The sequence below is a fragment of the Bicyclus anynana genome, chromosome 6 (assembly GCF_947172395.1).
Source record: "Bicyclus anynana chromosome 6, ilBicAnyn1.1, whole genome shotgun sequence".
NCBI classification, from domain to species: domain Eukaryota; kingdom Metazoa; phylum Arthropoda; class Insecta; order Lepidoptera; family Nymphalidae; genus Bicyclus; species Bicyclus anynana.
The window spans coordinates 12,042,288-12,070,235 of record NC_069088.1 but is presented as its reverse complement, the minus strand read 5'-3'; the positions used below and the strand labels follow the sequence as shown (position 1 = coordinate 12,070,235).

The following is a 27,948-nucleotide window of genomic DNA, read 5'->3' as shown; positions in this document are numbered from 1 at the left end:
GATAACAATATGCTGTACCGTGGATTTGCCAGGTTGTTACGTGCATTACAGAGGATGCAAGGGCTTTAGTTTCAAATGCCCCTACCCGATATAGTGCACTAACAATTTTTCCAGACTTTAGAAAGAAGGAATAATTTTTATACACATTGTATAACGTATATATACAAATAGAAGTCTGTGGCACACTAGTACAGTACTATGTCAATGTCAAAGAAACTAATAATGTCAATGTCACGGTCCAAATCACTGTCACTTGTCTTGTTATTGTATTGACATGTTTTGATTTGTTGATTGTGCGCTGCGCTTTGACTTTTTGAGAATTGAGAGAATGATAAAAACGGAGATCGCTCGATAAACGCTCCGAGAGTATAGTTTTTTTTATTATTGAATGAAATATTGTGCGCAACACGTCAGTCCTTCTTAACGTAGTATTCTAATGGCAGGAAAATCCACCGACAGCACTACAAATCTTACTGAAATGCCTCCAGTAGAAAGAACTTCAGAATCATCCCATCTGGTGCCGCCCAATAATGCATCGAAGCCGAGTTATTTAAATCTAATCAGTAATATATGTGCATTGATTTTCGTTGGAATTATGTTTTACTGTTGCTTCAAGGATGGTGCAACCCTTTTCTCGTATCATCCCACATTGATGGCTTTAGGGGTAAGTAAAGAGAAAGAGTCACTATTCTATTGTTGAATAACAAATATTTACATGAAGTATTTATCTTGTAAAAATAAATTACAATTTATTAAGGGAAAGTTACCTACATTGTGGTAGTGATGCCTTACCGGAAGAATATATTCCAGGTTTATTAAACACAATTATTATTCTTTTATTTATTATTTGTTGGCCTCAATAATCATAATTAATTAGAATCATGTGTAAATATTTTGTGGTTCTGGGCGACAATTCCCAGGGGCAGAGCTCTATGCCACCACACGCGTCGCGGGTTGCGGATAGCGAACGGCCCTCAGATATGGGGGTTAGCTGCGAATACCCAATAAGCAGTTGCGGACAGGGAGCGGTTCATCGGAGGGTCGCTGGGGAGCTTGTGGCGGAGTATACCCCAACAAATGGCGTAAAACTCGATGAAGATGAACGTCAGTGGCGAGTGAGAGCCGCCACTATAAACTAGGTTCTTTGCTCGGGGAGATGGGCCTCGTCAACCTTGGCTGGTAATCCATCTAGGAGAAGGCCAACTCTGAACACAAACGGCCAAACAGGGGGGGAAACTTGGGGAAAATTTGGATGGCGGATCAAAACAAGGTTTATAAACTACCCCAGGAGGGTACCGACCGCATTGCGGAAGGAGAATCCCTCACAGATTCGTCTGTCTGCCCCGCGTATTCTGGGGGGGGCAAAGTCCGCTCACCCAAATTGTCACTGGAAGACAGAAGAGAAAACGTAAACAAGAAGAAAGAACATGAAGAAGAAAAAGAAGACCCATTTAAAAGAAGAGGCTTGCAGAGGACTCCACCAACAACTACGAAGAAAATACAGAAGACACACCAATGGCAAAAAGATAGTTCACCCTCTAACACCAGCACTGTGGGCCCAAGTAACAGCAGTAACACCACCAAAAAGCTTGTACAGCAAGCGTTTCACCCAAGCTTATTTATATCCAGGCCACAATCCTCCTCGGTTGGGAACAGGCAGCCGGAGGAACCACCATCAAGGTCGGAACCCACCCCAGATTTGGAAAACCAACCTCCATCTTGGCAAAGAGTGCCCATTAATAGGAACTCTAAAAAAAGGAAATTGTTAAGCCCCTCACCAGATCCTGTTAAAACCTCCAACCAATTCTCTGATCTGGATGTTGATTCTCCTGAGGAAACTGCGGCTCCAAGCACAGTCAGATCAAATAAACCACCTCCAATAATTCTATATGGGATTGAGGATTTAAATATGTTAACCGATCTCTTAAAAACTGTAGCTGAGAAAGAACAATTTTCTTACAAAATTGTAAACAAAAACCAGCTAAGAGTTCATTCTGGTGATGTAGATACATACAAGAAAATCATTACCGTAATAAGAGAGCAAGGACTAATTGGTCATACGTTCAACAGAAAAGATAACAGATGCTGCAGGCTCGTGATTAGAAATCTGCACCATACCACACCAATTCAGGTTATAAAAGAGGAAATAGAGAAAACGGGAAATACAGTATCTGGTGAAATAATTAATGCCAGATATGGCCCAGAAAAGAAACCCACATCTACTTTCTTTGTGAATCTCCTTCCCCATGCTAACAATCGACTTGTTAAAGACATTAAGTACATTTACCATCAGTCTGTCAAAATTGAAGACCCTAGAAAAAGTAAAACGATCGTACAGTGTCAACGTTGTCAGCAATATGGCCACTCCAAAAACTACTGTATGAGACCATTTCGCTGCGTCAAGTGTGCCCAATCGCATAAAACATCAGAATGCCCCAAACGCGACAGAAATACCCCTGCAAAATGTGCTTTGTGTCTTGGATCACATCCTGCCAACTATAAAGGATGCGAGGTTTATAAAGAAATTCTAGCTAGGAGGTCAACCAAACAACCATCCAGAAAACCAATAAACTCTTCAAATAAAAGGTCGGAAGGGCAGAATTCTGAACAACCAAAATCATCAAAACTCAGGATGGATTATGCAGAAGCCGTCAAAACCAAAAACAAACAACAATCTCAAGAACCTCAAACAACATATGATGATCGCTTAAGCTTTAACTTAGAACAAATTCTCATTAAGCAAAGTGAAAAATTTGATCTCATCTTACAACAAATGAGTACTCTAATGAGCCTCATCACAACGCTTGTAGATAAATTAGCCCAAAAATAGGTTTAAGAATTGCTACTTGGAACATCAATGGCCTAAGTCCAAACAAAGAAGAGGCAGAGTTATTGTTAAAACTTCACAAACTTGACGCCCTACTTATTACTGAAACGCATTGTACTAATAACAGCTGCATTAAATTTGATGGATTTAGTACATACCTAACCAATCACCCCGATGGCACAGCTCATGGTGGCACAGCTATTATAATCAGAAGCTCTATAAAACACCATAGCCTCCCCGACTACCAGTTAAGCCATACTCAAGCTACTATTGTGTCTGTGAGAGATAAATGTGGATTCTTCAACTTGGCTTCTGTCTATTGCCCACCAAAATATAACATTAGTGCAGCCATGTTTTCAGAGCTTTTCTCGACTTTTGGTGATCGTTTTGTAGCTGGTGGTGACTGGAACTCAAAACACACCTACTGGGGTTCAAGACTGACAACAACAAGAGGCAGACAACTAAACCTAGCTATGACTTCTAATAATTTATTACCTATCTCCACAGGCGAACCAACATACTGGCCAACAGACAGGAACAAAATACCCGATCTTCTCGATTTCTTTTTCGTAAAAGGGCTGTCTCAACACTATTTTAAAGTCGATTCCTGCTATGATAGCTCTTCTGACCACACCCCTGTATTGCTAACTGTAAGCACTACCATTATTCACATTGAAAAACCTGAAAGTCTTTTCAACCGACATACAGATTGGAACTGCTTTCGGGAGGTCTTAGAGCCACGAATCAAATTAGATACTGCATTAAAAACGCCGGAAGACGTCGAAAATGCTACTCTTCATATAACTAATCTAATACAGGAAGCTTGCTGGAGTAGCACACCTCCTGTAAATAATGATCCGGAATCCTCAAATATCCCCATGCAAGTTAAAATAAAAATCTTGGAAAAACGAAGGTTGAGACCCGTTTGGCATACCAGCAGACATTACTCTGACAAGAGAGCTTTTAACCTAGCATGTAAAGAGCTAAAGGATATGCTACAGGAAATAGAAGATAGTACCGTAAACCAAAAACTGTTATCAGCCTCCCCAACTTCTGGCTCTGATTACTCCCTGTGGAAGCTGACTAACACAATAAGCAGGCCGATACAAGTGAAACCACCTCTAAAACTAGAAAATGGAACCTGGGCCAGGAGCTGCCAAGAGAAAGTGAATGCTTTTGCTGAACACCTTGCATTAGTATTCACCCCGAATGAATCAGGGAATAACAGCTACTTTGAGGACTCTGTAGAATCAACTGTAAATGCTCCCTATCAGCTAAATGTTCCTCCAAAATCGGTCTCACCTCGTGAAATAGCACGACTAATTAGAGAATTAGACAACAAGAAGGCACCCGGGTTTGACTTAATCACAAAAGAGGTCTTGATAGAGCTACCCAAGAAAGCATTAGTTTTTCTATCATACCTATTTAACGGTATTCTGAGAACACAATATTTTCCGAGAATATGGAAGGTGTCTCAGATACTGATGATTCACAAAGCGGGGAAACCACCACATGACATCAAATCTTATCGACCCATAAGCTTATTACCAACCTTGTCAAAACTATTCGAGAAAGCCCTTCTGGAAAGATTAATACCAATTTTAAATGAAAACAACTTGATTCCTCCTCATCAATTTGGCTTTAGACAGCATCATTCGACAGTAGAACAAGTCCATCGAGTGTGCGATAAAATTCGAAAATCCCTAGAACATAAAGAATATTGTGCTTCTGCTTTCTTAGACATTCAGCAGGCATTCGATAAGGTCTGGCACAAAGGTCTTTTGTGCAAACTCAAATCAGTGCTACCACATAGCTACATACCACTTCTCTCCTCCTATCTGTCTGATAGAATTTTTCAAGTAAAAGAAAAAGACACAACATCTTCGTTTTTCAATATTAGCGCTGGTGTGCCGCAGGGATCTGTTTTGGGGCCTACTCTATATACAATATACACAGCCGACCTACCGACTCTATCAAATATTACAACAGCAACATTTGCCGACGACACAGCTATATTAGCAAGCCATAAAAATGCTACTTCAGCATCAGCACTGCTGCAAACAGGTCTTGATCAGGTTGCAACATGGCTGCGGAATTGGAGGATTAAGACAAGCGCCAATAAATCTGTTCAGGTCACGTTTGCTTTAAGAACAGGAGATTGTCCGCCGGTCCATCTAGATAACAACACTTTGCCTCACAATGAACACGTCAAATACTTAGGCCTATATCTAGACCGCAGACTCACGTGGAAAAAGCATATAAAAACTAAAAGAGAAGAGCTGAATATCAGATTTAAAACATTCCACTGGCTTTTAGGCAGAAACTCTAAGCTGTCCGTTGACAACAAGCTGCTTATTTACACGTGCATCTTGAAGCCGGCCTGGGCCTATGGCGCTCAACTGTGGGGTAGTGCATGCGACACTAGCCTAAATATCCTGCAAAGAATGCAAAATAAAATACTACGTACTATCGCCAACTCGCCGTGGTTTATCACGAATGAGGAACTACATCATAATTTGCAAATTTGCACAGTAAAGGACGAAGTTAGGGGGCTAGCCAAAAGATACAAGAAGCGACTCCTTATTCATCCTAATATCTTAGCAAACAGACTCTTGACTGATGACTGTCCGAGGCGTCTTAAACGTAAACGCATACTCGACCTGGACATTTAAAAAACAGGACGCACCAAATGAGCGCCGACTCCTAATGAGGATCGACCTCCACAAGACAAAGACACTCGCAACATATTTGTTTATAGTCTTAGGACTGATCGCAGATTGGCCGTACAAGAAAAAAAAAAAAAAAAAAAAAAAAAAAAAAAAAAAAAAAAAAAAAAAAAAAATGTGTAAATATCTCCAACTTCTTGAAATTCTTGTTCATATTGAGACTGTAATTAAGTTGAGGAAAATTATTCACTAAACATATTGAGGAAAAATATATACTTTAACAGTTAAACATTAAGATTTTATTAATTGTTACCTTTTTCATAATCATCATTTAATTTTAACATCAGTGAATGTCGGTACCAATTAATTATTACTTTGAATATTATCTGCAACTTTCATAAATCATTAAACCCCTATATAATTTATACCCCTAAACCTATAAGAGTAAAATAAATATTTAATTGATCTTTGACAATGTTTTAAAAATAAATTACGTAAACATGTCTAATTTTCTGATTTTTTGACAAGTTTTCACTAAAACTTTAGTAGGTGTATGAGAAATTCTTAAATCACATTATATTTTTTGTTTATTTAATGTACCTACTGATTTTCATAAAATATTCCTACTAGGACCAATTTTGTACCCTTGTTCCACTACTATATTTAAGTAAGAAATAAATGCCTATGTTCTATATACTGAACAAAATTTTAGTCTTAAATTCCTTCCTTATAAAATAATTTGCCCTTAAATAGGTAACAAACAGACAGACTTAGTGTCACCTATTATATAGACAGAATTAGTATGAATACAAAGCCTGTTTATTATTTATGAAGTGTGTTTTAAATTAATAGAGTATAGTTATTTAAAAAAAAAAGCCAACAGTTGATACAGTTTACATATACATTATATGCATACATGCAGTAATATATCTGCAATCTATAGATATTTTTTAACCAATTCTAGGCTTTTACAACATTTACAGTGACTATAGAACACATTTATAATTATATTGATCTAACTATGATATAATGTCTAAAACAATTACAAACTAACACTAAAGCAAAAAATCAATGACATAATAACATTTCCATATTAATAGTCAAATTTATACAAATTGAGTAAAGTAATTTATTATTATCAAAATTCGATTAATTGTTTTAAAAGTCAAGTTTTCCAAAGACATTGTCAGCCATTGTGTGACATAAAATCTTAGAAAACATAAAAATGTTGAACTTGATGAAGTCCAATTTTTTTACCTTGGATAGATCAAAATACTGTAACTCAGTTTTCCTGTAATCTCGCTAAACACAGAGGTGGTAATTACTATACTTTTGGTGTAAAATTAAAATGCATGGTCTTAAACCAGACTGAAAATTGAGAAATAGTAACTTGCTCCACTTAATGGCATAGATAACCATAATGGCGGACAGCGGTTTCAGACGATATTTATTTCATTATGTCCATTAAATGATTAAAAATGTCTGTAATTTTCTGGCTTATGTCGGTATTTTTGTAACAATTTCTTTTTCCTTAGTCACATAGTTATCATTACTAATTATAAAATTAGAGGGAGAAAAGATTTGATAGTTTGTTTGTTTCCTTTGAATAGGCTCAGAATGTACTTACTGTACCAATAAAAAAATTCTTTTGCTTTTGCAAAGCTACACTATCCACAAGTGCTATATTTTATCACAGTATTCCTATGGGACCAGGAATTTCCCGGGTGAAGCGGTGTGGCATGAGTTATAAATATATTTCAAAAATATTAGAATTAAAATACAAAATGCATAATTCATCAGACTCAAATATATCATATCTTTTTTTATTACATTTCAGTGGCTAATTCTGATGACATCTGCAATAAACGCTGTCACACCGGGAGATTTGGCTACAGAATGGATGCCAATCAGGCTGAGAAGTGCTCGCCACTGGGTCATCCAATTGGTAGCAGGACTCACCATTCTCGTTGGATTTCTAGTGATCCTTTCAAACAAAATCATCCAAGACAAGTATCATTTTCAAACCCTACATGCTAAATTTGGTTTGGCTGCTCTAGTGTTTGCTTGCTGTACAAGTTTGGGTGGTCTTGGTGCTCTTTACAGTCTTAAATTGAAAGACTATCTGGCTCCCATTTATATGAAACTACTGCATGCATCTGCTGGCCTGGTAACATTCTGTTTGGGCACTGTAACAATTATACTTGGATGTTTCTCTAAATGGTGGTCTTTTGGAGAAGTTCTGAGATACACAAGTCTTGTATTAGTTCTCCTTGTAATGCTTTTTACAGTCTTACGCCCGTGTCTTAAGGTTTATTTTCGATTGAAAGAAAGAATTGGCTACTCAAATTAATTAACTGGTAATCATGACTGGTAACCATTTGTAATAATTTCTAATTATTGCTTGTATAAATAAATATATTTTAACTGCACATTGAATGTTCAGCATTCAGTGTGCATTTAAAATATATTTAGGGTTAAGGGGTTAAGAGGTGTTTTTTTAAATATTTGAATTTAAATGTACCTACTCTTTTTGTATGTCATCTTTTTTGTTATAGATTATGTAAGATGAATTTTTTTAGTGTTTTTTAAATGAATTAATTATCCATAAATTCAATTATTTATTAAATATTATAATCAAAATGGAATATTATGTTACTTAATTAGCTAATTATGTGATTTACTCAAGATACTTATTTTGTTACTCGTACCAAAGGTTTCAGGTTTTTCTATTTTTTTAAAGGACATTTTTATGGTGGATCTAAATTTGTATGTATATTATGACAATTTTTTGTATATACAACAATTAATATTGATTGTGTATATTTAGATCCCTGAAGTGTTTGATTTTTTTATATTAGGTTAGTAAGCAAAAACTTATCATTCCATATTATTGTTAATAGTAGTATGTTATTATACAAACATAATATTATTATAGTCATTCAAAAATTAAAAATTAAAAAAAAAAATAGATAATATGCTTGTCATATCTGTATTGAATACTGTTAGTTACTCCTACAACATTCACATTCTCGCTAAGAGTAGAGGTCCCAAACATAATAATTATAACATAATTTTATATTTATATTTCTATATAATATTATATTTCTCTGTACGATCGTAAATTTAGATTAAATAGATGGAATATCTAAAAATAAAGCCATTTAGTCAAGTCGAATTAGTTATATTTTCACAGCTAAGACAATACCCTAATGTGTTGGTAACTAAAAAGTAGTATGTAGTTACTGATTTGGTTTTTGTTGATGAGATTTTATTAATAATATATCCATTATTATTATTACATGTCTACAAAAAAGCTTGCACGTGTGTGTGCCAATGTAAGTTACTACTTATATACAATCTAAAAATATAAAAAAATAAATATGTATTTTTGATAACTGTTAATCTTTCCAAAGATTGTTAACAATTTTAAAAGTCAGGCAGCAATTTATTTGTTTTCTTGCACTTGATTCAGTAAAACAACTTATCAAAATTGTTTTATTATAGTTAATAGCAAATATTATGTTGTTTTAGTAGAAATGATTTGACTTGATTAACTTACTGATAAAATATAGTTACGCCTAACTTGAATAGCAATCACTAGCTTTAAGGCAAAAGTAGTTTGCCTGCATAGCATAGCAACACCAGTAATACTGGAAGTTGGGTTGCCAATGCCAACAGTACTATAATATAATTATTATAAGTACTACTTTTCGGGTCTGCATACTTTTAAAGATCCATTATACTGTTAAAAAAATATATTATAGTTCACACTAAATGTAGGTGTATTTTGAACCGACTTTAAAAAAGGGGGATTTTTCAACTATATATATTTTTCAATATTGAAATCTGAGACACAAATCTTTTTTTGAGAGTGGACGAGCATTAAACTTTCGGCTCATGGCTATCCTTAAGGCTTATGTAAAATAGTACATTTTTGACATCATTAAATATTTATACTTTATTTCACAGTAAATATTGGCAACCCTGACCGCAAGTAGTTAACTTATCTTATTAATCTATAAAAATTTAAAATACTAATGTAGTATTTTAACCTGGGTATTGTATATGCCAAAATTATCTAGATTCTAGATGTTAAATAGCAATGTGTAGTAAATGTAATAACTGTTAGACTAAATACATTAAAATACAGTACAGTACAGTACATTAGGTACATTATATACACTACGAGGTTACAACTCTTCGGTTTTGAATGGAATATGTTGATAGCGAAGTAGGTATTTATCTCGAATATTTCTTAGTAGATTTTCGCAGTTACCAATATGAATATTGATTGTACTATCGCTATTAAGTTTTGTTGCTAATGTTATGTATTAAATATGTAAGAGTAAATGCCTAATAGATAACGCATATTGATTATATTATCATGATGTTGTAAACATGACCTCATTTACGTTAAATGTCAATCGAGACCTTTGTAGCTTACCTTATAATTATGTCCATACTAAATATTGTAAATGCGAAAGTACGTCTGTCTGTCTGTTACCTTTTCACCATACCGCTTAACCGATTTAGATAAAATTTTCAATAGGTGGAGATAAATTGACAGAACATACTTTTTATCCCGAAAAAGTCCAAGGTTCCCGCGAGATTTGTAAAAAATAAAAAACAATACAGGAGAAATACGAGTTCACGCGAGCGACGTCGCGGGCGTCTACTTGTATTATGTAATATAATTTGAGCACAAAGTATTGTCGATATTGGCAACTACAATAATTATTATACTTATTTGCTACACACTAAGTATGTATTGAATCCTAATATTTCCAATAAGTAGTATTGAATCCTAATATTTCCAGTAAGTCAAGATATTTTACAAATTCACTGCATACATAAATGGCACAAAAATTTATTGAATATCTAAATAAAGGATGAGGTACCTAACTATGATGTGCGAACTGCGAATTGCAAATGTGTTAAGTACATTGCTCAATCCATGTATGATCCACTTACTTGTAAAGTGCGTGTAACAAATACCTGCACCTCTTCCCGTTTTTTATTAAGTATATATCTTAAAAGCGCAGGTATATGTATAACTCGAATGTTAGTTATATTTTCTCTAATAAAATACTATTTACAAAAAAACGTGACTTTTTTAGAGTATGTACTTACTTTTCTATACATGTAATAGATAAATCTGTTAATAGATCTTTTAAATATTTTACGTGTCTCGAAGTCTTATTCATATATAGTGAAAAAATATTTATTGCATGATTTTGTGGTGCACAATAAACGTAGATTATAAGTTATTTTTATATTCATAGGAATATATTTTTAATCAATATTATATTGCCTAAAATTTCTTAATATATACACAGTCCTGTAATAGTATGAAACTATCTAATCCTACTCTGTACTGCCTGTTTTGGAATATATACCTATCTACCTAGTACCTACTATTTTTAATACTATTTCTATGTGCCAAATCAGGTATTCTATTTCTGTCGCGACTGCCAGGGGGTGTTTATACACCCCGTGGTAGCCGCTGCCCGTATTATGTAGTACATACACAATACGTCTACCGCCAGTTCGGAGGTACTTTTGTGTATTGTATGCTTAGACCATTTATTAATGGTCTAAGTTTGTATGTATTGTATATTTTTTTAGTGCTGCACTTTTTCAAGTTTTTGCCCATACGAGATTGTTCTCTGCTCTAAGTTTTAAATTCACACAGGTCACAGCTCTGCGCGAGCCCACAATTGTTTAAGATCTAGAATCACAAATTCACAAATAACCTCAGAATGTAAACAGTACAACATAATATTTGGTGCCATTCCGATAGCATTGTACGGTGCCACAGAATCTTCTTATGGTAGCCTTCCGTTCTTGGCGACCGCGACCTGCGACCGCGCGACCCACTGCTTAGTATGAATTTTATATGGAGCACTAAACCGCCCAACGACGCCCAAGACCGCGTCGCGCGACCACTTTTGTTTAGTGCTCCGTATAAATTCATACTAAGCAGTAGGTCTTGCGACCCGGTCGCGGTCGCCAAGACCGGAATGCTACCTTAACGGACATTCAATAGTGAATAAAAACAGCCAGCAGAGCCTGAATATCACATAAATCGCGTTTTCAGTTATGTACTTGACTACTTAGTCAAATAATTTCTTGTTATTGAAAATGTTGCCTATTTTTATTATTATTTAAAAATTTGTCTTAAATTTAGAGGATATAATATATTACCTATGCTTACCGTAAGTAAAGTTGTCTATTTACTCTAATCATATAAATAAATATTGTATTAAAATATTTAGAATCAAAGCATAATAAGTTTTTCATTGATATGAAAAAATACCAGAAAAAAAGTCGGCTGAAATGACTATGAAAAATAGTGCCAACTGGTAGGTACCATGCAGATGTAAAAAAATAAACGTATAATCCTACTATATTAAAAACGCGAAAGTTGTATGGATGTTTGGATGTTTGTTACTCTTTAACGCCGCTACTACTAAAGCGATTTGGCTGAAATTTGGAATGGAAATAGATTTAACTCTGGATTAACACACAGACTTTTATCATATCATTACTTTTTATCCCGAAAAAATCTATGGATTCCAGAGATTTGCGAAAACTGATGATTTTGATGATATGAATGTTTGTTACTCTTTCACTCCTCGATATAGCTGAAATTTGGTATTGAGATATAATAAAGCATGGATTAACACATAGGCTACTTTTTACGCCGGAAAAATCCATAGTTCCCGAGGAATTAGTGAAAAACTAAATTCCACGCGGACGAAGTCGTGGGCGTCCGCTAGTATATGATAATGATAAAAACAATACAGGATTATGATTCAGTTTTTTTCTTGAAATCTATGAGCACTGCGTTTGACATTCTTTATATCATATGTACAAAATTTCAAACCATTTTTTTAACACCAAACCATTACTAATGCCCCTGCCCTACGGTCCTTATCCAGCAATCTAAGGCAGCTAAGCAGGCATTTTGCAGAAATTGGAAGTGCACAGTGCACACTTGATTTTTTTTTAGGTTGGGAATTCCTCTAACGTAGGTAGATATGTCTACTTACTAATATTACAATATAATTACAGATTATTAAGATACTATTGAATTTGTAAAAAACGCGCCACTTTTAAATTTCCCGCTATAACCCGCTACAGATAATAGTATACCTTGGAACCAGCGATGATGACGCCATCTGCATTTAACTTCCATCTCAGATGAATTAGATTGGTACCTAACTCGCTAGATATTACCACTCTATGCCTTTGCCAATGTATAAGATTTAAACGTGTCTTAACATTTTCGTCGTGTAAAGAGCTCCCTGAAATGCCAGTTTGTGTAGTTGAATGGCATAAAAAACGGTCATCAACTTACTAATTGATGAAGAATGGAATCTTCAGCTGAACAACAAAACATCAAATATTCCGCGAAAACGAGTTTATGCGATTCTAGCGGATGCCCGCTTCGTCCGTGTGGAATTCAGTTTTTCTCAAATTCCGCGGGAACCATAGATTTTTCCGGGATGAAAAGTAGCCTATGTGTTAATCCAGAGTAAAATATATTTCCATTCCAAATTTCAGCCAAATAACTTCAGCAGCCACAGCGTAAAAGAGGAACAAACATAACATAACACACTTTCACACTTACACACAAACTTTCGCCTTTATAACATTTGTGTGATATTCCTTTTTTTCTATCTTTCTTTGTTTGATTGATTTTATATAAACTTTCCTTTCTGTCTCTTTTTCATAATAAGGATAATTTTAAGATTTGGTGTTATTTATTATTGTATTTTTTTTACACTTAAATGTATACTCGAAATTTACTTAGATGACTTTTTAACACAACAATAATGGCCGACTATGAATCAAAGACAATCAGTAGGGTTGAGAAGTTAACGGCGGGCATCGGAACGATATCAAGTAGGTATCGTTATAACTGAAATACCTAAACTAAAACATCCGTTACTATACAACGTTATCTTAAAAGGGAACGTATACTAACGTTTGTCGGTTGTGTGCATTTTAAGAAATTAAATATCACGTGTCACAAACGGTGAACGGTGCACGGTTTATGCCTATGGGTACGCGTGGTTAAGAAATGGGGTAATCTTTTTTTATTATTATTATAAATATACTTAAACAATACACATCACTATCTAGCCCCAAAGTAAGCATACAGAGTAGCTTGTGTTATGGGTGCTAAGATAGTTGATATTATAGTATTAATATACAATTATATACTACATATAAATACTTATATACACTCATGTTCATCACACAAATATTTTCCAGTTGTGGGAATCGAACCCACAGCCGTGGATGCAAAAAGCAGGGTCACTACCCACTGCGTCACGCGGCCGTCTCTTTCTTTAATCTTTTGGGGACGTACTAACGTCCAAGATTTGCTTATACTTCAAAAAAGTGTGCACGTATCCACGTACATACTGGGTGTAAGGGACGTGATACCGAAAACTGCGTGAAGAGGTTAAATTTAGTTTCCACAACGATATTTTAAATAACAATTACGTGGGAAATGAGAAAATTCAGATTTTGAAAATTTTGAGCACGCAATGTACAGCGAACAATGCGATAACAACGCTCCGCAATCTACTGTGTACGTACGAGTAGGTACGTACGCATCGACAGCAAATCGGCTGGCTACACTTACCTATCTAATACCTATTTTTTATACTTTACAAGTTTTTAACTAGGTACAGGTAATTAACTTACTTCAGGTTGTTTCTCGTTTACGAGACGTTCTGTCGTCATAGTAGGTACAATATTCATGAGTACTGAATTGATTTGATCTAAGCATTTCAAGACTTCTCAGTCAACACACACAAACACACACAATACAAACGACACAATTGTATGAGTATTCGTTACAGAAAATCACTACTAACATAACATAGAACATACACAAAGGTTTTTGAATTTTGGTTTGTTTGTCAACAGACCGCCGAACACGAACTAAAGAAAAAATAGCGTAGCGTCTAGCGAAAGGACCTAAAGTTTCAATATTTTGAAAATACCTATTAACCACGCCACGCAGCTTAGGTTAGAGAGAGATAGCAATTATTTTCCTCGGCACCGGCGGCGGTCGGCAATACAACGTCGCGCAGTTTGTTTGTGACTTTGTATAGATAGATACCTATTAGTCGTGACCTGCCTATTTGACCTCTTGGAAAACAGCTGATCGCGCGCATTTTGCAAATTAAATTTACATTGCTAGTTTTTGTTAAATTCTTGATTTGACGATTTTTATTAAAAATCGTATTGAGATAATGTTATCCATACCAGTGTTTGAATAATGCTACTATTCGTAAGATATCTTTTACGCTATAGAATAACGTGAGCATATGTATTGTATAACATTTTTATTAAAAAACTATTTTTTAAAATAAAATGATTATAAAATATTTCATTTTCCCATCTTTAAACTAACAACATATCAATTATTAAAGAATCATTCATTATCATTTATCGATAAGTTAACGCTCGATGTTATTTACCCATCCTTGCTTTTCATAGACAATCTAGCGTTACGAAATGTCAAATTGCCGTAATCGTAGTTAAGCTGTGCAAATTAATCTCGTTGTGATTTTGTTTTTCAGAAAATAAATGTGAATAAATCGTAAATTCGGTGTAGTTTTTGGTGTAATTCGTACTGTATGCGTATAATAAAGGATTTAGACACTTTGTTCTTTAGAAATAACGTATAACGTAAGTGAAATATGTGATTTTAGTGACAAGACGGGTTTGTTTTGGTGATTAGACTTCTAAGAAAATTTTTGGTATATCAACAAAATTATCTGCCATTTTTTAAGGAGGACTCACACATCGAAATATTTAACACTAATAAATATATCCTGTGTCCATATACTACATGATATCGATACAGAATCGATCTTTCATTGTATTATATGTGTCCATATATTATAATGAAAGATCGATTCTGTAGACGCAGTTTGTATAAACACGTTAGATCGTGGTGATATATTTTTGACAAAGGGGCTAGCGAGGCAGGTCTTATGTTAATTGGTCTGAGCCAAACATTAAGAGTTATGTTTTTTTCATTTTCGCTTTACGGCTTTGAGTTATAAAAATACTAAAAGAGCTAGAACTCCGAACAATATAACTATTATTAAAAATAAAGAAATTGACAGCTGTCAGTGTCTAATCGTCGTCAATCGTCATTGTTGTCGCCGCATTTTCTCGTCTCGAGTTTTAAATTCGTTTTTGTGGTCTGTGATCCTAATTTATATCAAAATAGTATTGAATGGGAAATTTTATTTCCATTTATCAACCCTAAATTTTGGGTATATACACAATTCAGCTATAATTATTCATTTAGCCTTTGTTATCGAAAAAGACTAAAAGGTAAGCTTGGTAACTATTTTTATAAATACTTAAGATGGCGTCTGTATTACGGGGACAAGTTGCCTCAATTTATAAATAAATGTGTAATGGTTTCACAGATGCCGAACATTAAATTGCAATCGTCCGATAATGAGATATTTGACGTTGACGTGGAAATCGCCAAATGCTCAGTTACTATAAAAACCATGTTGGAGGACTTGGGAATGGACGACGACGAGGAAGAAGTGGTTCCATTGCCGAACGTGAATTCAGCTATATTAAAGAAAGTTATCCAGTGGGCTACTTTCCACAAAGATGATCCACCTCTACCGGAAGATGACGAAAACAAAGAGAAGCGTACTGACGATATTTCTTCATGGGATGCAGATTTCTTGAAAGTCGACCAGGGCACATTGTTCGAGTTAATTTTGGCTGCTAATTATTTAGATATTAAAGGATTGTTGGATGTCACGTGTAAGACTGTAGCTAACATGATAAAAGGAAAAACACCTGAGGAGATTCGCAAAACATTCAATATCAAAAATGATTTCACAGCAGCTGAAGAAGAGCAGGTGCGCAAAGAAAATGAATGGTGTGAAGAAAAATAATAGGTTATAATAATTTACATCTAACTACAGTAATCAAAATGTATTAATTTCTGCTTCTTTCAAACTAAATCAGAATTTAAGTAATGTTCATTTAGGTGTTATTGACTGCAGCATTGTTACTATACAATGGTATAAATGTACAATATTACATTATATAGCATTGTGTATGTATATATCATCAGATAGATACTAAATTTATCCATAATTCTTGCAATTTTGGTTATTATATTATAACAAACAAAGACAAACTTGGGGTCTGCAGATTTCTTCAATATTCTAAATTCCTTATTAATTAAAAATGAGAGAGCATTTTGTAGCTTTGTGTATTTATGGTATCATTTTGGTGTGTACATTCTTTTAGTTATAATTAAAATATGTTAGTGAATAAAGTATTTTATGTCAAAAATAGAAAAACCATTTCATTTATTCAGTATTAAATGGGTACTTGTCTCGATGTTAGTCAAATTTGTAATTGTTTAAACAATCTGACTGAACATTATTGAGAAAAAGGGAGTTATGTAGCCAGCTATATGCTTGTAAGATACAAATTTATGTTGTTGTTCACTCGTGCAATAGCTTATGGATGGATATCTTGTATTTCATAATTGAACAACTAAGTTCTCAAATGTTTGCATCATCTGGTTAATGTTTAAGACTAATAAAATTGAAATGTTTGTTGTGCATAGGATTATTGTTTTGTGTTCTAAGTATTTTCTTTCTAGTTTAAAACATTCCCTTTCATTAGTTATTGTTTTTTATACTGAGGCAAATATAAACAACTAGGAAATTTTCCTAACTAAATTGAGGTCTATAGTAAATAAAAACAGCCCATTATTATTGGTAATAAACTTTATTTGTTTCTAAAAGTGTAAAAGCTAACTATACAAATAAATAAAATTGAACTGTCTGTTTGTAATTTTAAATTAAGAGCCTCACACTATGTATATGGATATGAAAGTATGTACTCCTATGGCAGGTAGTAAAAAGACAATTTCAAAATTTTTGTGTTTGTTCTGGCTAATCTCTGAAATGGCTATTATCAATAGAACCATTGTGACAGGACTTTCACTGGCAGGTGTGGCATATAACAGATATTATAAGGAATTACTTATGTTTCTACAAAATAAAAATTGATTTATTTCAAGTGGGCTTAAAACAAGGACTTTTGAAACATCAAGTTTTGTACTATTTGTAAAGACTACCACCAGTTTGGACGGCAGCTGCAGGTATAAAAATTGGGTCACTGCGTGTACAAGCGTGAAATATTTGAATTATGAGCACTGCACACAATCATAAAGCTACAGCGCCAAACTTCGAGTCCACTCTGAACCCGAGGCATATGGTTGCACAGTAAACAAAGAGATCTGGTTAGTTAGTTCAATGTGTTGCAATGTCAGAGTAGACTCGAAGTGCAGAACAAATTTTCAAGAAGAATGGTGTTTTCATGTTAATATATTTTTTGAAAGATTACAATGTACATAACTGATTCTTTAAATAAAACACTTAACACTATTCTTGACCTGCGTAGATGACTGCCATTTTGGATCAATTTACATGTCGGGACCTATACCTATTTTACATTAACAATACTTCGGCTTCGAGACTTCATATAATCCCTCGAAAGCTTTCTTTACGTGCTAAGTAATTATCATCAATGAAAAAGTTATCAATGCATGTAACTATAGGACTGTTGAACTTTCGATATTTCGTCCCGCAAGAGGCTGCGCCCAGGATTAATCCCAGAAAGAATGTCGCTGTGAGTAAAATTAAGATTATAAACCACCATTTGTTTTGACTTGAGAGTGCCTCCTTACATAATATGAGAAAATCGTAGGCTGACCTGAAACGAAAACTCATCAAAGATTACAGAAGACCGGTTAATCAAACGGTATTTCTCATAGTTCGGAGAGCCGATCGGCGTTGGGGTCCCAAGGTGCAGGAATGGCGATCCCGCGCCGGAAAGCGCAGTGTTGGTCGACCCCCCACTAGGTGGAAAGAGGACATCAAGCGGATTGCAGGAAACCGCTGGATGCTGGCGGCTCGAGACCGTTATGCTTGGAGGTTCACGCAAGAGGCCTATGTCTAGCAGTCATGGACGTCCATCGTGGACGTAGATGATGAAACTGCCTCGTTATTCCAAATGTTAGCCTATGTCATACTTGGTTCCATTCTTGGCTCTGGCTGTGAAAATTATAGGATTTTTTAACAAGAGATTCTCTGCACGCGCAGCCCAGATTTACGAATATGGTGGTTGTAACAGCCCTGTGCCTCGAATAGCAATTTAAGCTGTCGGTTCCGGTAACTATCAACATCTGATAGTGGCATTTGATCTGACAACCCGCATTGAAATAGCATGGTGGGTCTAAGCCCATTTTCCTACTTCTTTATGGTCCTCTAGTAGGCCGTTATAATAGGATGATATTGATAATGGATGATGTCCTTCGACCCGCAAATCCTCCTTGCCTCTAACCTGTAAGTTGCCTCTCCTACAAAGAAGTCTGGCCCAGCAGTGGGTCATTCAAATAGGTTTTTGATGATGAAATTCCTTTACCTGCAACATCTAGTATTATCACACAACAGTTTATCAGTCTCATCTAAAAGTCTGTCGAGCTGTTTTTGCGCCAGTGCTATCACGGGACATTTTTTGTGCAGAATACTGGCAATTTCGCCATCCGGATCGTTTTCACAGCTGCAACCTGGATCAGCGTCTATGGTCACCTGATCACTCCTCGGAGATTCTAGCAAATTGTCGTTTGTATCCTCGAGCCTGCTCGTGTACACATCTAAAGGACTACTGTTTCTGTTCGTGAATGTTTTTCTACTGTAATGTAAAACGTTTTGCAATTTGTAATCTTCATTCGGCATTAGAGTTTATCAAAAACAACACCTAGAGATTAATAGATATAAAATTCTCAATGTACGGTATAAAAGATAAGCTTGTCAGTATTTGTTATGAATCATAGATGTTATGATAGATCATTTACAGAAAAAAATATACCTCATGAAATAAAACCTCTATTAATTACAACCGTTTTTTTATATCCCAGTATGACGGCCGCGAGGTACCTATAGTGGGTGGTGACCTTTGGTGGTTTCTGCACCCACGACCGTGGGTTCGATTACCACAACTGAAAAATATTTGTGTGATAAATATGGGTGTTTTTCAGTGTTTCGGTGTGTATAAAACGAGTTTAAAAAATATATAAGATAACATCTTATAAATCTTAATACCTACGCATAATACAGGCTATCATGTTATGCCCATATTTACTACAGCTGAAAAAGCTCCTTTGACTCTTCATTCCTTTTTCAAATTTTCTTTTACATTTTTGCTAACTTATTACGAGAATGTACGTACCTGTACGTACGCTTACTTTGGTTTAGGGCAACATAGTAATGTGTGTACTTGTACATTATGTTTTCTGTGGTATTGTTTGAGTACCTAATCATTGAATAAATGTTATGTATTATTCTTTTAAAACGAAAGTCCTCTGTACACCCTATGATTTAAACAAAAGCCGAATTGCCTTCCGAAAATATATTATACCTACTAGCCGATGCCCCACAGTTTCACCCGCGTAGTTTCTGTTTCCGTGAAAATATGGGGATATAATATAGCCTATGACATTCAAAAATAACGTGGCTTTCTAGTGGTAAAAGAATTTCCAAAATTGGTTCAGTAGATCTAGAGATTACCTCATACAACAGCACAAACTTTACTCTCTGTTTATTATTGTTTCTTCCTTGTTTATTGTGTTTGTATAGTTAATATTATTTTATTTTCATTTCAGTTTCATGAGTTACTTGAAAATGTTTTCTTTCAATCTTACACAAAGTTTCACGCGAACAATTCACAAAGGATCATTGGCAATTATTGCGGAGTTTTTCACGTTTTTTGGCTTCCTCTCGAACCTTTTTGCAACTGTGTTGTAACTTTGTTAAGTGTTGTTTTTTTGAATATTCTGAAAAGAATTTGGTAGGTTTCAGGTGTTGTGATCTTGTGAAATACTAAGGGGTGGAATTTTTGTTTTTATAATAGACCAGCGGACGACGCCCGCGACGGCGTAAAAATCGATGAACTTTCAACCCCTATTTTAAAATATTATATTTAATAGCGGACCCGGTCAAGGTTCGCTTTCACTTATGTGCACTTCTTCCATAACCCCTAACTTACCTTACTACCAACCTAAGCCTACCCAATCCTACCCTACTCTACCCTGCCCCTAATCCTAACCTACCCCTGCTTTACTTCTACCCTACACCAACCCTACCCTACCCCTACCCGTTACTTACCCTACCTTACTCCTATCCTATCCCTCCCCTATCCTTAGCAAAATCGGTCCAGCCCTTTGAGCGTGGTGCAATGACCAAGGGAAATAGGGACTTCTATGCTAGTATTATAAAGAGGCAAAGTCTCTGGATCTACTGAACTGATTTGTAAAATTCTTTTACCAATAGAAAGCTACGTTATTTGCGAGTGTCATAGGCTACGTTCGATCCCCATATTCACACGGGAACGAGAACTACGTAACTGAAACCTCGGGGCGTCATATAGCAACACTCCTGCGTCTTTTAGAAATTTTGTATTATCTCCAAAACTATGTAATTAATTAATATCCTGTAAAGGGCAAATCCTATTTTTATAATATACTTGTGATGATTAAATTATTTTGTTTTGATAAGGATTTAAGTTAGGTTGTATAAATATTGACGTAAACAAACCTACGTATATAAAATTAATAATTTTCAAACACAAAAGGTACTATATCTGCTAATATATACAAGATAGATATATGGCGTCGCGGACTTTTTTGTAGAACTTGTAAAGGTACATAAAGCCCCCATACATTGATTAAGGCAGCGCATGCGAATAAGTCTGTTTATGAGGAGTTTCGGTCCGACCTGTATGACAAAAACTGTGATAATTCTGCTAATATATATGATACTTATATAAAATATAGCCTATAGCACTCCTCCATAACGTAGCATTCTACTGGTGAAATAATTTTTGAAATCGGATCAGTAGTTCCGAAGATTACCCAATATAAAGAATGTTACAAACTTACAAACTTTATTACCTCTTTATAATATTAGTATAGAAGTATAGACTAGCAGAATGCGACTTCGTCCACGTGAAATTCAATTTTTCACAAATCCCGCGGAAACCGTGGACTTTCCGGAATAAAAAGTAGCCTTGTTGCTTGATGATCTTCTCTATATCTAACAGTGAACGTGCAGTTAATTGGTTCAGCCGTTTCAGAAATTAGTCCGGCCAAACAGTTTTTTGTTAAAAGTTTGATTGTTAATAATGTCGTGTAAATATTTATAAGCACTTTAGAAGAGCTGGGCAGCCCAGTGGATGTGACCTCTGCCTCCGATTTCGGAGGGTGTGGGTTCGAACCCGGTCCGGGGTATACACCTGCAACTTTTCAGTTGTGTGCATTTTAAGAAATTGAATATCACGTGTCTCAAACGGTGAAGGAAAAACATCGTGAGGAAACCTGCATACCAGAGAATTCTCTTAATTCTCTGCGTGTGTGAAGTCTGTCAATCCGCATTGGACCAGCGTGGTGGACAACTGGCATAACCCCTCTCATTCTGAAAGGAAAATCGAGCGACTCTACTGAGTGAGCCGAATATAGGTTGATAATGATGATGACTTTAGAAAACGTATTTATTTTGAAATCACAGACAGACACTTCAATTTTATTTACATGTATTGATAATATACTTGTAGTTATCAAAGTGTAACCATAACCAAGGTAAAACCTTGAAATTAAAATAGATGTGGATCGACGTTATCTTTTAGCATAAAAGGAAAAGAGGTCAAATGTGTATCAAAAACACGTTTCACAACAATAAAATTTATTACAATTAATATAATTATAGATAACCTATTATATTTATCTAGACTACAACATATTTTGTACGCAATTAGTAATATTAATCCCCAAAGGACTGGTGCATGAACTTTTTGGAATATTCGTAAACCACGAACAGGGCTGCTGTGGCTGGAATGGTTCGCACTAACGTAGGCTTGAGGCCGTTGTAAAGAGCTAAAGCACCTGAAAAAAATATTAAATATATACTAAAAACTGCTTAACTCACGGACAGAGCACGTAGTTTGAAAAGACGATAGACGTTGGGGTCCCTTTCACCCAAAGAGCTGTGTTGGTCTACCCCTTCACTAAATGGACCGACAACAACGGACAGGTTGCGGGGAGCTGCTGGATGCTGGTGGCTTGAGATCTTGGTGTTTAGAAGTATATACAAGAGGCCCAGGTCCAGCAGCGGACGTCCATCGGATGATAATAATGATGATAATGACGATGTTGAGGAACCTCTCAGTTACAGACCCTCAAAGACCTTTATTTTTTTAAATTTCCTCTATAGGGTTGTCGCAAAGATAAGTGACAGGAGACTGGAGACATAACTTCTCATATTAAGGAAAATATTCAAAATTGGCTGAAGGTTGATGGTCTGGATTTTTTAAGCCTACATTGCTAAGCTAAGCATTGGCTGACAAACTTTAACCGTTTTAAATGAGGGTATAGTCTAGCTATAGCAGGCTCGTATGAGATACTGCACAAGTGTGTGCGCAAGCACAGGTGCACTCTCTTTTCGGTCACTCACATAGGCCTATTGGACGGCAGACCAACACGACCGATGAGAGACAGGCGCAGCGCCGAAGGCTTTACGTGCTCTCCGAAGCACGAGGGTGTACCAACACCGTCGACTTCCCAACAAGAAAAATCAATGACGTATTTTTTTTTTGCTTGCCTGACCCGAGCTTCGAACTATGGACCTCATTGTCCGTAGCTATACCAGCTAACCAATGAGACAGTATGTGCTTATAATAATTAATTAATTACGTCATATTTACTTACCTTCCTTTTGTATAATCTCTAGTCCAACGGTCAGGAACTTTTGACTTTTGTTTGATATCTGTACACGTGACTTTATTACATCAGACGGGAATATAACAGTCCACAGTACGAGCCCGCCGACGGCTCCGGCCACCATCGTCTTGAAGAAACCAATATCTTCTTTGGATTGGCCAGGCTTTGCTAACAATTCTCTAGTGCCTAAAAAAATATTGAGCTTTTTTATACTTTGTGCACTTCATAGATGCAAAAATACTTTGCATGCAATAAGGACTTGTTGACATTTACTGGATTAGAAATTTTCCTTTTTGTACAATTTGTAAGTGTAATGTCTACCCTAGTTAAGAACCTTGTGCACCCCACTGGTGTACGATGAGTACGACTATTGCCTAGCGACGACAACATATATCGTGGCGGCGGAGTTGAAATATCGCTCTATCGTCCAAACACAACGAAATAGTTACCCATTTTTTCGTCCGCCACTATTGGTCGAAATTTGTCTTTATGCGCATCTGAACACCGAGAGGTCATGGGTTCAATCCCCGTCTATGCTATGATATGCTCAAATCTTCGTTCACGTTTGGATTGACGATGCTGTAGCGTAAAATCCAATACTTTAGATAATTAATACAAACACAGTACAATAACTGATAAGAGATATCAGTTGATTGCGTAGTACAAGCATCTACGCGCAATTTCATTCAAATGTGAAGACCAACATTCATTAATACATTTATTTCATTTTATAGGTAAGTTCTAGACTGCTCAGAAGGTTTAACACCCCAAATTGCGCAGGTACAATAGGCCGCTCATATAATGTTTTTGTACACTACGCAGCCATAGGCATAGTGTTCAGAGCTCACTAGATGTTGGTGATTTATATTGTTACAAGCTGAACAATTTATTCCACTGTATTTTCATAATCTTTACTAATGTTAGCTAATTCCGCAAACATCGTTTTCCGTTAACGGTATTAAAATATAGGGGTAAAAGGGTGATAAGGTAATTTTACTTTTACCCTAACACTACCCTACCCTGCCCTGACCTATCTTTCAAGTTGGATCAAACTGCAAACAGTGTGCAAATTGGATTAAAATTGGTTAAGTAGTTTAGGAGTCCATCACGGACAAACAATGTGACATATAATTATAAAATTTGTATTTTTGTATGTAATTAATAAACTCAAAACTACTAAACCAAAGGAAATACCTTTCACCAACAGAAAACTACATTATCAGGGAGTACCATATATTATTATCTCCATATTCCCACATGAACGGATAACACCAGGGTGAAAACGCAGTTCAATTAATACATATAAAAAAAATACAATCAATTAATGACTAAAATACCTTCATATCCTCCAAAGAAGAAGAAATATCCTGGCATTTCTCTCATGATGGTGGGTACAAGACCCCTAAACAATCCTTGTATACCATACTGTTTAAATATCTGCTGTGTTAACTGCAGTGGTGTTACTTTTGCCTGAAATCAAATTAATGATATAGTAAACAGGAAACATAAAACTGAACATAAAAAGACATGCTCTATATAAAAATCATTGGAAATGAACCTATTGCATGCCAACAGAAATACCATCTTTTTAATTTTTCGTCATTTTCATGCAGTTATTCGGCAGACTATGAGCAGAGGTGTTTTAGGAAGATTTGGCAATTAGAAGCAACATTCCCCAGCAGGAGAAGCTTCATGTACTTGTCATATGTGGCTTTTAATCAAGAATTTGCCTTCTTTTCAAGTGCCGAATTGTGTGGTTTAGTTAACTGGACAACTAGGTGATTCAGATGGTTTTTGAGTCTAGATTTGTTGTTGTTCACTTTTGAACTATTGTTTACAATCATTAAAGAGACTTGCTGTATCTGTATCTGCAGTTTGTTTTTTTTAATATCTCCTCCCCTTCTACTGGGCCATAGGCTAGCAACATTCTCAGTTCACAGTACTACACATGTACACGGCACAAACGAACAAAAGCAGTAAATGATGTAATAAACCCATAATATGAGACACTAAGAGGTTATTGAACTTAGAACAATATATTATTGTCACTATTAATTAGAATGATAATGATATTTATAAAAAGAAAAAAAATTCAAATAATGCCATTAATTACAATTCTACTAATAGATACATACTAATTTTATCAATTCTTAAAAATGAAATATATTTAATGGAATACCCAAAGGAGTCATCATATCATCATACAACTGTTTGTGAGCCCTGGACATTGACTTCTCTCATCGCCTGCAGCTGACACTTGATGAGTTCTGTAGGACACAGAGTAAATGACGAGAAGAATGATGCCAAGAAACCAGCTGTTGCATTGCTTAGTGTTGATAGCTGTTCCACACTCTGTAAAACAATTTATAACTGTGATTTTGTCATTTGACATTTTCTATTAACCTACTTGCATAAGCTAATGGGGTGGAACTGCAATATTGCAAGTCACAGGACTTTAGCAGTGTTTGTAATAGAAAATATCACAGGTCAGTTGGTCTATCCAGGTAAACAGTAAACAAAATAATATACAACTTTATTGATATTAAGTACTTGAAGAAATTAATTGTTATAATAGTTGAACTTATAATAACTTGAAAATGAAGTATGAAAATTTAGTATGTTTAAATTTTCTCAGCCTACTATTACCTAAAGTCTTTCTTAGAAAACATAGGTTTGAAGACAGTCTCCTGTGTGATGTTCTTATTACATACTATTATTGTGTACCAATCTGCAGTATTTAGTTATGAAAAATCATCTAAATAAATCAGTAAGAATATAGTTAATTAACATAATAATTACCTCAGTACCTGTGACATGACAAACAAATTTTTGACAGTAACCATAAGCTGCAAAGAGAACAGAGTTCTCTGCCACATTAGCCATGATGGCTGGTGTTGTCCCCGCGTACAACCCACGGATTATGCCATCATTCCTGAATGTTTGTCTCAAACAATCATACATCCCTTTGTAGAGATGTGGGAAGGTTTGCATCTTTACCTTCACTGTATCTAAGGGCTGTCCAACATAAACCACAGCCACTCCACCTAAAAGATCAATTAACTCCAAAGTCAGCTTAATCTTTTTTTGGAATCTTATTTGAATCAACTGGCCTCCCTGCACACCTTTGTTTAGTTTTTTTTTAAAGAATATTTGCCATATCTTTTGTAATATGACCAATATTCCCATTCCCCTTCAACTAGTCAGGAAAGATAATAGACTAACAGGTGCTGATCAAACCACCACCCCTCTGTGATGAGTCCAACCGCTCTTACACTTGTCTTGACACCTTGAGAAATTAAGTTTATCAATAAAAACAAAGCTGATATAGCTCATAGGATAAAATTTAGAGTTAAGAATTACCACCCCATTCTAATACTAATCTTTTTACAACCGAATCAATGCAACTAAGTAAAAGTTAAATAGTTTCTTGTTTGGAAAATTATTTCAAAAATTATCACAATTTGTTTTTCAATTTATATTAACAAATGTTATTGAATATAATGTTAGCAATAGTAAAAATATAAAGAATAATTAAATAATTATTAACAGCTAAGTCATAGTACATATTGGGCTTGTGGTACAGTGGGTAGTGCTGCTTTTTGCATCCACAGCTGTAGGTTTGATTCCCACGATGGGAAAATATTTGTGTGAAGAGCATGTGTTTTCCAGTGTCTGGGTGTATCTATATATTCTATAAGTATATTTTATATGTAGTACACGATAAAATCCGCTATAGTAGTACCTATAACACAAGCTATACACTTGCTTTGGGGCTAAGTGATGTGTGTATTGAGTTAGTGTATTAATATTATTTATTTATTTCATATATATTTATAACATATTTACCTAGAGAGCCTGCAGTGAAATCTATAAGTCCACTTTTCAAATTACCACCAGATCCAGATGAATGGCTCATGGTTTAATATTTGGCTAGTTATATAAAAATTAAGGTTATGTATTCTGCACCTTCTGTAATTATTATTTAAGAATCAACTTCAAATTAAATGAATTTCGATGATGCACAAATAAAAGTACTATGTTTAGAATTCAGAATTTTTTTTTTATAATTTTATACAATAAATTAAATTACTATAGATGAAAAGTTGTGGAAAATTATAAAGAAAAGAACTGGAGCTGGCTACCACTCTGAGCGCTGACACTGATACAGCTGATCACAAGCGAAGCGCCTAATTAAAATATAAATAAGCTGAATGCTGCAGTTAATTAACTTTTTAAATATTTTACTAATTCTTACAAAAATCACATGCGATTGACATTGACATATATCTTTTTTTTTAAGCACTAGCTCTATGGTTTTGAGTTCTATCGATTTTATTTGAAGCTTTAACCAAACCCAACAAAAAAAGACTACAAGGAATACGGATATCATGGGAACGAAATAAAAATAAAGAAAATAACTGCATTACAGACAGATGTAGATCATCTGTCTCTAATGCAAAAGAAAACTTAAATCTTTGAGGATCCGCTCTATGTTCAAAGTACTCTATGACAAAGTGTTTTGGTTTTGCTCAAAAGAGTTCTTTGTTTGCTATGACAGGAGAGCACAGACCCTGTCAAGTTTAAGTATTTCAAGTGACATT

At 35.1% G+C, this 27,948-nt stretch overlaps 4 protein-coding genes across 5 annotated transcripts; 2 read left to right on the top strand and 2 right to left on the bottom strand.

Annotated features, from left to right (window-relative positions):
* The first annotated feature begins 232 nt into the window (after positions 1-232).
* On the top strand, positions 233-11,775 carry LOC112053519 (transmembrane reductase CYB561D2). 2 transcript variants are annotated; one of them, XM_052882102.1, is made up of 3 exons: positions 233-366; positions 444-664; positions 7,331-11,775. In XM_052882102.1, exons 2-3 carry the CDS (start codon positions 479-481, stop codon positions 7,841-7,843), a joined length of 699 nt encoding a protein of 232 aa, XP_052738062.1. In that variant the 5' UTR covers positions 233-366; positions 444-478; the 3' UTR covers positions 7,844-11,775. The 2 variants fall into 2 exon arrangements, with proteins under 2 accessions (XP_052738062.1, XP_023948726.1); XM_024092958.2 differs by having other exon boundaries at positions 246-664.
* Positions 11,776-15,650: 3,875 nt separating this feature from the next.
* On the top strand, positions 15,651-17,355 carry LOC112053520 (S-phase kinase-associated protein 1). The gene is made up of 2 exons (XM_024092959.2): positions 15,651-15,861; positions 15,960-17,355. Exon 2 carries the CDS (start codon positions 15,960-15,962, stop codon positions 16,446-16,448), a length of 489 nt encoding a protein of 162 aa, XP_023948727.1. The 5' UTR covers positions 15,651-15,861; the 3' UTR covers positions 16,449-17,355.
* A 583-nt stretch (positions 17,356-17,938) lies between these two features.
* On the bottom strand, positions 17,939-19,313 carry LOC112053521 (uncharacterized). Its single transcript, XM_024092960.2, has 2 exons — positions 19,000-19,313; positions 17,939-18,288 (listed from the first exon to the last, which is right to left on the bottom strand). The coding sequence occupies exons 1-2, from the start codon at positions 19,311-19,313 to the stop codon at positions 18,054-18,056; spliced, it is 549 nt and encodes a 182-aa protein (XP_023948728.2). The 3' UTR covers positions 17,939-18,053.
* A 2,983-nt stretch (positions 19,314-22,296) lies between these two features.
* LOC112053523 (mitochondrial ornithine transporter 1) lies at positions 22,297-27,675 on the bottom strand. Its single transcript, XM_052882101.1, has 7 exons — positions 27,490-27,675; positions 27,194-27,316; positions 26,147-26,391; positions 25,553-25,699; positions 24,685-24,817; positions 23,336-23,533; positions 22,297-22,513 (listed from the first exon to the last, which is right to left on the bottom strand). Exons 2-7 carry the CDS (start codon positions 27,261-27,263, stop codon positions 22,392-22,394), a joined length of 915 nt encoding a protein of 304 aa, XP_052738061.1. The 5' UTR covers positions 27,264-27,316; positions 27,490-27,675; the 3' UTR covers positions 22,297-22,391.
* Between the last annotated feature and the right edge of the window lie 273 nt (positions 27,676-27,948).